Consider the following 12,273-nt stretch of genomic DNA (forward strand, 5'->3'; position numbering starts at 1 on the left):
ATGATGACTGAAATAGAGAGGCATATGCTCCAAACACCACCCTGGAAGGTTCTAATGTGCTCCCACTGTTACTGACTGACATGCATCTAGTTCCTTATGTGGGGTTGGGGTGGAGAAAATGCTGAGGCTCATCGGATTACACCAGCCAGATCTCTTCTAGCTGTCTAACCTACTCGGATTCTAGTAACCCTGAGAGGCATTTATTCACGTATGCTCCCGTTACTCAGAATATTTCTGGATTTTTTTTGAAATTCCCTTCAAAGAATACATTTTTGAATCTGTTACATGGTAGAAAGTCTTTAGTTAGTTTTTAGAAATACACAAAAAATGGTATCCAAGTGTCCTCAATAAATTGTGCAATCAAGCTGACTAAGAATAGTTTTCATCAAAACTTCAGTGTAAAAGTTATAGTCAAGCAAAGATAGGAAGGTAATTGGGAAATGTTTTAAGTTGTGTAAGAATTTTGGCATAAAAGTGAATACTTGCTTTTTTAGGGTTCCTTTTTCTGTTTTAAAGTTGAATTATTAAATAGATTAAATAAATTCTTAAATGAAGTACTCAAAAGTAAGAAGATTGACTTGTATGAGATAAACACTGACCCTGAAGGGGTGATTATTTTGAAAGTGATAACAGTCCTTTGGATGAATAAGTTTAGGTATATTTGTGGGGAAAAATAAAACAAAACACACCAAAGGCATTATGTTACTGTCAAGTGGTACTTTAACCTTCCGAGGAAAAACATCTGTAGGGACAAGCCACATGCTTTAAGAACAGTTGCCTCCAAAAGGGACAACCAGTGCATCAACTCTTGATTTATGAACAGTCTTGAGGCAAAATTGTAAATGGCCCCACAGCCAACTATAGAAAGGATTTTGTCTGTAGGAGGTAGGCTACCCTCAAAACCAAACTCAGATTACCCCGAGGTATTTCAGGGTGCTCGTGGGAGCCACACCTGCCAGAGAGCTGATCTGAAACCGCTGCAGACCCAACGTCCTTGCATATAAGTTATTTAGCAAATCAGAATAAAACATTAGCTCTTAGGTACATAAGGTGTCATCAAGAGACTGTCATGGTTACTTACGTCTTTAAAATGTAAGCAAAACAAAATCTAAACATTCCACTTTCACTTGACTTAAAATCCACACTGCTAAAAGAAAAGTTTACTTTAAAATTGCTATCATAAACCCAATTTAAGGCTAGTTTTGTGCTTTTTAAAACATCCAATATTGTTTGGGGGCTGGGGAAGGGAATTATAAAGAGTACATACGATCAGCAAATTCCAGTTCCAGGAAAGCAATAATGAAATAGTTAGGATGCATTTAAGAGTTTAGCAATAAGGTTTATCACACTGTTTATAGAAATGAAAATTAAAAACAGCCTCATTATCCTCATGGTGGAATCATGGCATATCCATTCAGAGAAGCCAGTGAGAATAATGTTGCAGAATTAAATTTATCGACACAAAAAGATCTATAATATGTTTCAGTTTGGGGACAAAAAATGTTATCCATGCAAATACGTGCGCAGAAAAATGTCTGGAAGGACATATATCAAGATGTTAGTACATTAGCCACTAGGGAAATGCAAATCAAAATCTTAATGAGTTACCACCTTATACCCACTAGGTGAGGATGTGGAGAAACTGCAGGTGGGAATGTAAAATACTGCAGCTACTTTAGAAGACAGTCGAGCAGTTCCTCAAAAGTTTAAATATACAGTTACCATATAACCCAGAAATCCCACTCCTAGGTATATATGCTCAAGAAAAATATATGGCCATTCAAATGTTTGTATACAAATGCTCATAACAGCATTATTCATAATAGCCCCAAAGGGGAAATAATCCAAATGTTCATCAAGTGAACAATGGATAAACGAAATGTGGTATAACCATATAATGGAGTATTATCAGCTTTAAAAAGGAATGAAGCATTGACACACACTACAACATGGATGAACCTTGAAAACATGCTAAGTGAAAGAAGCTACTCACAAAAGACCACACATTTATGAAATGCCCAGAATACACAAATCTACAAAGTCAGCAAGTAGATTAGTGGTTGCCAGGGGCTAGGAGGTTTGTGAGAAATGAGGAGTGACACCTAATGTGTATGGAGTTTCTTTGGGGGATGATGAAAATGTTATAAAATTGATTGTGGTAATGGTTGTACAATTCTGTGAATATACTAAAAACCATTGAATTGTACACTTTAATTGGGTAAACTGTATGATAGGTGAATTATATTTCAATAAAGCCGTTAAAATGTTAACAGAGGTAATATTTGCATAGTAGGATTAAAGGTTTGTTGTTTTCTGTAAATTTAGACTTCTCTATGCTTTCTAACTTTTCTACAATGAATATGATTACTTTGAGGGATAAAAAAAAAATCTTCCCATGTTATCATACAAAACTTTTCCCATGGTATCATACACACACAAGATTTGAAAAAAAAGGGAATTACACCTTTCCTTATAATAGTGGAAAAATTGGGAACAACCCCTGTAGTCTCACCAGGTGATCACTAGGCAAAGCATGGCTTATTACCAAGTCAACCCTGGTCAGTTATGTCCCCAGGCCCCAACCTGGGGCTGGGAACAGAAGGCTCAAATGCTTTGGCCATGGATGATGGTTTACTAAATTGCTCCTAAAAGTGACAAATGTGATGGCATACTCAGAATATTTCCTAACAGGTTATGGGAAACATTCTGTGGGGAAAAAAGCAACAAAACCCCCAAAACCTGAACAAAAATATAGAACACATATTTTCACACTGTTGAATTTGTTGTATGTTTGTACATGAACAAGGATCATAAGATAATCAGAAGTGATACAGAAACTGTCTAAAACATAACTTCAATTTTAAAAAAAGGAATGCAAGCGAGGAGTTTATGATTGCTTTTTTAAATTCTACTTTTCCCAGTCTGTGTCAGGTCTGTTGCACTCATTTAAATATCTCTGAGAATGTGTTGCTCTGAGGCAGGGAAACAAACATGGGATGTAGGTAAAGATAAAGACAGAAAAAAAATCCCCAGTCTTTGGGAAATATAGCCAACAAGCATGTTTCTTATTCACAGACTATGATTCACTGTCCCTATTTTTTAAGCCAGCGTCACACTCTGATCATTGCTAGGTTACAGGCCCTGAGTTATTTGTGCATAATGAAAACTGAATCCATTAAAATGATACATTAGGCTTTTCTCCTCTATATCATCTCTTTAGGAAGAACATTTGTTCATTATGAAAAAAGTATATGATATTGAATCAAAAGATAAGACCAGCGAAATAACTATACCCCCCAGGCCCACGCAGGTGGTGCAGTTCTGTCCAGACATGAAGAAATCTTTACATAGCCCACTGATTTTATATTCAGGAATATGGTCTGCATTGAAATCTCATACACATTTTCTCTTGTGCTCCTAGAAGCTATGTGACTGTGGAAAGCCAAGTGGGCAGGCGAGTTAATGTAATAATACACATGTGGACTACAATCTCATGTCATGATTAGCAGCCTTGATAACATAAGCTTAATTCTCCTCGTGGCGAGTATAAATACTTGATATCTTCTATTAGGATAATTCATGCAGGTGATAACTCAGCATACGTGATAAGCGAGAACATGTCTAGTTAAGACTCACGTCTCAGATAATATTTTCAGTGTTTCTGTACACTCTTAGAGTTCTAAGACATTTTTTATTACACTCTAAACCCAAAACACTGTTTCTAATCACTAAGTTATACACCTAACACTAATACAATATTGCATGTCAACTGTAATTGACAATTTGTTTTTCAACTTAAAGATAAACAAATAAATAAAACCCAAACAGGAGCTGAATAAAAGGAATTGTATATATTATAACTGCAGAAAGTATTTTGCCACACAGGCTACAGACCTCTTTGGTACTGGAGAGAAGTGGAACCTAAACATCTTAAAATGAGAATTACATGACAGTGAGGTGACAGCAGCGATGGAACACAGACTAACATTAGGTATAAGACCCAGGTCTAGGAAGGAGGGAAAAACTCACTGACTAAATAAGCACCTTCTGGATTAACAAAACACAACCTCACACCCCTAAGAACACTGATGTTATTGCATTTTTGATCTTGTAGCCTAGAGTTTCGGCCTCTGCTAAATCAATGTCTGGCTCAATCATACACATACTGAAATAAAATCACAGTATTTATTGCCTCCAGTTTACTAGTTATTTCGTCAAACAAAAAGAAACAGCATCAAAACATGCTCCTTGCAGAGACATAGTATAAAAAATGATAACAGAGTAAAAAGCACCTGTGGGGGGGAGGGGGGTAAGGAGAATACTTAGTTATCATCTGTGATGTGCAAGGTGCTTTCGGGCACATTAGTATGTTAGCCATCCCCTTATCAGGAATTCACATATCAAGAAACACAGTCTCTAAGAAGTAAAATAACTTGCCTGAGGGCACAGCTATCAAGTGACCAGTTAGAACTCAGGTTTGTCTGATTTTACTGCCAGGGTATTATTCTATATAGTAATATCACCGCTGTCTAGCTTAACTGCACACTTCGTAATGGGTTTCGTATAGTTTTCGAATAAAAATTCTCACTATGTTTCGGGGTTGACATTTTTACTGGCAGATAATTCTGGGAGTGAGATTCTGACCTTTTACCTGAAAAATAGTTACACTAAAACATAACCTTTTGATAAGGGTCTGGAATATTTTACCATGAACTCTGAGAAGTCTGGATTTCTAAATACAGTTTGCAAATATTTACATGAACTGAAACTATAGTCCTAACTAAAGCTAAATAGTTATAGTTAACTCTTTAAGCCTAAGTTATTCAATAACTAAAACACTGGAATCCAACGAAAAAAACAGCAAATGGAAAGATGTGGCAAAGAAAACCATATACATCTTGGCCCTCTTGATTCAAAATGATCAACTTTCATGCCATACGTTTGGTTTTTCTGTTTATACTCTTCCGCGTGAACAGATGCCAGGCAGCAGTTAACCAATCCAGGATGCAGTGTTCAAGTTCAAAACCTGACCCTCAGTTGTGAAAATGTTTTTTCCCTTAAATTAGAGGAGAAACGTCACTTACATGAGTTCTATTGTAAAGTGTGCACAAAGTTTCCTTTAAAAAACCCCTGAAGTTGACAAAAGTGGCCTTACATATTATTCCAGCTGTTTCCAAATCCTTGCTACTCCAAGAGCACGGACCATTATTTACCTAAAATGCATAACATCCAAAGACTTCACGCTGTGGTACTCTGGTACACACATCAATTCTCCACCTGGACACCTGGTACATGATATCCTACATTAAAGAGTACACAGTGGAGGTCATTAAACAACCTGCACCAATGTATCATACCCACATCCTGAACGATACATTTGTTAAAAAAAACCACTTGCTAGTTTAGGTTCTTCTAACCAGAAGAAAAAAAAAGCCAAGTCTGTCCACAAAATGTCCTCCCAGCCGTGGTGCCCAAATCCATAGCCTGAGTGAAAGGTCTTAAATAGTCAAATAAATGTAAACCAGGCGCTTCTCTCCAGAAAAGGATGAAAAGAGGTTCCGACAGCCCCACAGTGATCTCACGTAAGAAGAGTCTTGCATGTAAAGTTTTGAAGCGGCTTTACCGCTGTCCCACATGGGGTCTTAAAAGAGTCCAATTCCCACAGCTTAACTTGCTTAACGAACCGCTGGCGCACAAAAGGAAGCCTCCTGCCTCGCAATTCCAAGAAACCTGCAAGGCAGGTAAGCAGGATCGAGCTCTTGTGTAAAAATGCCTTCCTTCTCCCGGATGCATTAGTTTCCCAAAGTTCTCTCGTATTAAAAGTTCCAGCAAGGATTATAAACGCAAGACATCCCCTTCCTGTAGATTACACGGCCCTTTCAGTCCTTCCTCCGCCGCCAGCGCCAGGCAGAGGCGGCGCCCACCTATGGGGAGGGTCCTGCAGGTGGGGCGGCCTCCCAAGGGTCCTGGGCCTTCGGGAGACCCCGAGGTGCCTCCAGGGCGACACAGAGTTGCGCACGAGGCCCGCAGAGGCGCTGCCCGTGACAGCCGCGCTGGCCCACGAGGCCCCTCGGGTGGCGTGCGCCTCGGCGGGGCTGGCCGCAGCGGCAGCCACTCTGGCCGGCCAGGAGGCATTCGCTCCCCGCCGGGCGCCGCCTCCTACGCCCAGCCCGAGCCTCCGCCGGGGCGCACCGGGCCTGGGTCCGCCTCCGCCCGCTCCCGGCTTGAATCCCGGCCGCCCCGAGATGTCCCCCACGCCACGATCCCCGGTCACTCACCCCCGGGCCGGGCAACAGCAGCGCCAGCAGCAGCAGCAGCAGCCGGGCCGGCATGGCGAGGACTCTGTCTTGGCTCCGGGCCCCGCCGGCCGGCTCAGGGGGGCGGTGCGGGCAGGCGGGCTGAGGACGGGGCGGGGGCGCCGCGACGACAGCGCGGTGGTGGCCGGGCTTCAGCGAACGCAGAGCTGACTAGGCAGTGGAGGCAACCCCATTCCCGACCCTTTAAGCGCCGGTGCCGGCGCTCCTTCCGGTCGGGGCGGGACTGAGGGCGGGGCCGGCCAGGGGCGGGCCCGATACCGGGCGGGGGCGGGGCTGCCGCGGGAGGGGCGGGACCTGGGCGGGGCCGAGGGCGGTGCTGGCCTCTTGCTAGCCGCAGGTCGCCAGGCCCCGGCTGCGGACCGAAGGACCAGGCCTAGGCGTCCGGCGTCTAGGGGCGCTGAGCTTGTCCTAGGGCGGGGGGAAGCCGGTAGCCCCACCACGCGGCAGCACCCCTTCCCCGATGCGGTCCCACTAACCCCGCTGACGGACTGGTTGCGTCAGATTTGATAAGGGAAAAGGCCAAGAGACTGGCGGTCACGGCTGCCCAAGGCCCACCCCCCCGCCCCCGCTTCGTCTTCCCGCCATGGTGGAATCAACGGCGACCTGTGGAGCGAGGGGCAGCTGCTGGCAGGCGATTCCAGCAAACGGCGCTTCTGCCCTGCGCCCAGCAGGTGACAAGTCCACAGCCCTGGGGTCCTCCAGATGCTCCAGCTGCGCCTCAGTTAGTGCGAAGGCATTTTCTTTCCCTACCCCCACCCCTCGGGAATTATCCTCAAATCACGCCCAACAGCCATCAGTTCCTTTTGGAATAAACCATGGCCAAATCATTTGCCAAAAATTATAAGCACAGAAGGAAACCATTTCGGCTGCTGGTGTCGTGTGTTTACATGGCATTTGTAGATGTGACCTCCTGAAGCTTGAGATGACATGTGTCACAACTCATTGGAGGGAGTGGGTGTGGTGAGGACTCATACAAAGTCTATTTGAGGGTTATGGGCTATTAACCTGAATTAAAGAGCCCAGAGCTGTTTGGTCACTGGGTCCCATGCTGCCCTCCATTTAGATGGAAGAGGGGAGAGAGGAAATATTGTTTGTAATGAGTGAACGGAAATTTGGAGCAGAACACTGATATAGCCTAGGAGGAAAAAAAAAAAGAAATAGTAATTTTTCTAATTTTTCTCGACTTGCTCCTATGACAACCTAAGATTTTTCAGGGTGTTGGGGAAAAGGAATGAGCGATGCAAGAGAAAATAGCAAAGAAGTAGTGGAGGACGGACCCAATGTCTGGTGTGTGTGCACTGTGGATCAATCCTATCCAACTAGAACACAGAAATGTGCATAGTAGGCCAAAGTCTTGTAAACAGAGCTCCCCATTCCCAACCCCCTCCACCCGGTCACAGTCAAGGGACTAATCCCTACCAATACTGGAGAATGCAACAGACCAGTTTAAGAGTGGGACAAATCTTGGCAACTGTGAAAGTGGTAGACACATTTTGAAAAGTGTTATCTGCATGTCTAAATGCAAACAGATTAGTTTGGGATTGGTGGAGAGGTGTGGAAAGAGGCTCCATCACTCCTGAGCAGTGAGGCCAGGTGCCCAGGGAGGAGCCCTTTAATGATTACCTGTCCAACTTACAAGCTGACAACAGGATCTGTAAGACAATAAACTTGAATTAGAAGAGAAGCATGATTGGAAAATGCCACTTTCACATCCCTTCTCTGGTGCTTTTTCTCAGAATAAGTCTAGGAAGGGAACTTTCTGTGCTGGAACTCTGGCAGCCCTCTGACAATTCAAAATGTCACTGTGATCTTTGTAAGCACAGCTGATGAAACACAAAGGGGAATGCTTACCTCAATCTGACTCACAAATCGTTTTTAAAGACCCAATAAAGAAAAAAAATCCATTCCAAGAAGCCTGGGCAAGGTAGGTATATTTATCTTGTACTCAGCTGGGCAAATCCCCAGGCCTTAATTAAACTGTTATATGCTCTCAGAATGTCTTATGCACCAGTTAGGTTGTTCTTAAGTTTAATCAGTTCACATGTTTTATACACTTCACTTGACTAGCAACTCATACTGATATCTCAGCTTATGATAAAGCAAAAAATGGCATTACTGATAACTACAAACAGAAATGGAAATATTTTGTAGGGTGCCTTTGGAGTAAACCTGCCCATATAAAAAACCTGAAAACAAGCAGTGAATAATCCTTTTGGAAATCACACTAAATAGCATCCTTTAAGCAAGTCAAAGGTCATGGTCTTAGTGTAAAGATAAGCCCTCTTTTTGCATCAAGGTGAAAAATTTAAAAAAATATATAGCAACAGGACCTGAATAGTATGTCTGGGCAGTGAGTAGTGGGAGAAATTTTAAATCTTATTTTTCACTTCTCTCTGAAAGTGGTTACCAAACTTTGAGAACTTTAGAAAAACTCCTTTTCGAACTTTAGAAAAGCCCTCTTCCCCTACTGATTCAGAATCTCCGGGGGTGGATCTCAAAGGCTGTGTGTTTTCCAGTTTCTGCAGGTGACTAAGGGCAGCCAAGATCCTAGGATCCAGCAGCCTCGTAAAAGTCCTGTGTTAATCCCTGTGGCCATAAATCCCTTTTACTTATTTTAGCAAATGCTGCCCTCTAGTGGAAGAAATTATGACTCAGCCTTTAAAAGTGTTTATGCCTCTCGTTTCTGTAAAAAACACCTTCAAAATTTCATTTAAACATTATTAGGAGATTCCATGCCGGGGGGGGGAAAAATTATTAGGAGGTTGGTTTGCTGGTAGCTATTTAGTGAGAGGTAGCTCCCTCTGAAAGTAAAAGCCCATAAAACCAGAAAGGGAGGTCGACTGAAGCTCCAGTAAGTAAGGAACAATCTTTATCAGAATAAACCGACAGATTTTGTGTGTGGTTTTGATGCTACTGCTGCTTTCAAACAGACCTGAATTTACAGCACGTGTAGGGTAGTTGTGGGAGAAATAAAATGATGAAGTGAGAGTCCAGTAGCAGGATAAATTTCTATCTCCTTCGTGTCCTAATAGTTAAGGGAAATTTAAGAAAAACCACATCACTGTGAGCAGTTTCTTAGGTAAACCGACCTTTGACTCTTCCTGTTCTAGGATGATTGGATTTGAAAAGATTATGACACTCATTGAATCCAACCCACTACACACTTTCTTGTATCACAAAAGTGTTTCTTATCATGGTTAATATCTATTGGCTGTCACTATTGTTTGGAAATGTGCAAAAATACATGCTTTATGGGACCATCTCACGTTATCTGCACAGCAGTTCTAGGAAGTGGGTGCTACGAGCCCCATTTTACAGATGACGCATTGACATTTAGAAAGGTTAACAGCCAGGAGGGTAACACACAGCTAGTAAGAGGCACAACCTGGATTAGAACCCAGCTACCTACATAACTTCAGACCTTGTCTAGGCAACCCCAGATGCTGTAACATGGTCCACCATTAGCTGGTTATTATTCTTGCCCCTTCCCCAGCATGATGACATGGTAAAATTATGTGACTTGTAAACATAGTTAGGCAGGAGCCCAGATTGCCATGTCCCTGGACTACTACTACTAACCAGAAGTTTACACAAATATGTGGTGATGAGGGGCATTGCCTCAAATCACATGTAAGTCTCCTGATCTTATCTGGGGCTTGGTAAAGAATGTTAGGAACAGAGCAGCCATCGGGGAAAGAAGAGGGAGCTTTCCCTGGGGCTTGTGACCCGTGAGGCAGTTCACTCTAATCCTGACTGATTACTTGTTCACTTGCCTCTGAGTTGTTCTATTGCACACCCACTTGTGCCAAGTCTATATGTCACCATGGTGAAGTGTCCATAATGCATATTAATATGTCCACCAGTATATTAATATTCTCAAAGGACCAATACAGCACCAATGTGGAAACAGTTTCCTCTGAGAGTGCCTCCACTTCCTCACTGGCCAGTCCCTCCTAATCCCCTGGAGTCTGGCTTTTTTCCACAGAACTCTCTGGAAACATGTCCCAAGCAGCTCATAAATATTCTTCCTCTTGTAAAATCCCAATGGCCAATGCTACATCTTTTTTTCCCTAGGCCTGTCTTCAGTTCAGCTCTGATAATTAAGTTCACAAACTTGCCACCGTGCGCTTACATTGGCAGCTCGGTAAGGTTTCATAACATTGGCATATCAGTGTCTCACAGCTGTGTTCGTGTTGATGTGTGGCGATGTCTTGCTGAGTGGCGTTCATTCTTGTTGTGTGTTTTTGTGTGCCATCGTGAGAATGTCTGAGCTTGAATTAGAGCAACGAACAAACACTAAATTTCTTGTTAAACTTGGCAAGAATGGAAGTGAAATTACGAACATGTTAGTCCAAGTTTATGGGGATAATGCCATGAAGAAAACAGCAGTGTACAAATGGATTGAACGTTTTTCTGAGGGGAGAGAATGTGTCATGGATGAAGAGTGGTCAGGGTGAAACATTGCAAAAATTCGTCAAATTGTGCGTCAAAATTGTCAGCTGACTGTGAGAAGCATAGCAGACCAAGTAAATATTGATAGAGAAACAGGAATATCTTAACTGAAAATCTTGTCATGAGACAAGTGTGTGCAGACATGGTCCTGAAGGAGCTCACTGATGAGCAAAAGCAAAGGAGAGTCAAAGTTTGCCAAGACCTTTTGGAGATGCAAGACGATGTTTTGGGCCATGTTATCACTGGTGATGAAACATGGGTGTACCAATACGACCCTGAAACAAAGCGTCAAAGTGCACAATGGAAAAGTGCCAATTCTCCATGACCAAAAAAGTTCTATCAGTACAAATCAAGAGTCAAAACAATGTTGCTAACCTTTTTTGATATCAGAGAGATTATTCATCATGAATTTGTACCAACTGGACAAACAATTAACCAACTTTACTATTTGGAAGTGTTGAAAAAGCTGCGTGAAAAAATTAGACAAAAAAGATCTGCACTTTTCACCAATTTACGGCTCTTGCATCACGGCAATGCACCAGCTCATACGGCACTGTCTGTGAGGGAGTTTTTAGCCAGGAAACAAATAAGTGTTTTGGAACACCTGATCCACCTGATCTGGCCCCCAATCAGTCAGCAGCTCACAGCAGCTCTTGCCGGCTGCCAGCCACTCACGATGGCTACAGGCCACTTATGCTGGCCACACGGGCCACTCCTGGCAGCACAGCAGCCCGCAGGAGCTCGCTGCAGCCCTGGCAGTCCACGCCAATCTCCAGCGGCTCACGGCTGCCCAGCTCCAAGGAGAGCTGTTGTTCACAATCTTAGCTGTAGAGGGTGCAGCTCACTGGCCCATGTGGGAATCGAACTGGCGATCTCAGCGTTAAGAGCATGGTGCTCCAACCACCTGAGCCACCAGGCAGACCTGACCTTTCTTTACCCGAAGTTAAAGGAAACATTGAAAGGAAGACATTCTGATGACATTCAGGATATCAAGGGTAATACGACGACAGCTCTGGCCATTCCAGGAAAAAGAGTTCCAAAATTGCTTTGAAGGGTGGACTAGGCGCTGGCGTCGGTGCATAGCTTCCCAAGGGGAGGACTACGAAGGTGACCACAGTGATATTCAGCAGTGATGTATGCAGCACTTTTTCTAGGATGAGTTCGAGAACTTAATTGTCAGACCTCAAATGTTAACAGTTCTTTTTTCTTGAACTTTTCCTCCTTGGATATTACTATTTTCTGTCTTTTTTTCCCTTGTCCCAGACTGTGTTTCTTAAGGCTTACTAGGTCCACCTTATCCATTCTATCTCCTTTTTCCCTAGGAGAACTCATTCATAGACGTAACCAAATTTTAGTTAGAGAGAAAAGGAACTTTAGCTATAATTTTGTCAGCTTCATTTTGGAGATGACTTCATCTTTTGACCTCTACATGGATTATTACCATTCATTCATTCAACAAATATCACTGAGGGCTTCTGAGTACAAAGGATTGATACTATGAGGA

At 43.0% G+C, this 12,273-nt stretch overlaps 1 protein-coding gene across 1 annotated transcript in view; it reads right to left on the reverse strand.

Annotated features, from left to right (window-relative positions):
* The window catches only part of ERN1 (endoplasmic reticulum to nucleus signaling 1), an 80,034-nt gene extending 73,528 nt beyond the window's left edge, over positions 1 to 6,506 (reverse strand). The window contains exon 1 of the mRNA XM_081028424.1: positions 6,279 to 6,506. Within this exon, the coding sequence (XP_080884550.1) occupies positions 6,279 to 6,332 (54 nt within the window). The 5' untranslated portion in view covers positions 6,333 to 6,506. The remainder of the gene's footprint in view (positions 1 to 6,278) is intronic.
* Positions 6,507 to 12,273: the final 5,767 nt, after the last annotated feature.

The sequence above is a fragment of the Rhinolophus hipposideros genome, assembly GCF_964194185.1.
Source record: "Rhinolophus hipposideros genome assembly, chromosome: 20".
Lineage (NCBI taxonomy): Eukaryota > Metazoa > Chordata > Mammalia > Chiroptera > Rhinolophidae > Rhinolophus > Rhinolophus hipposideros.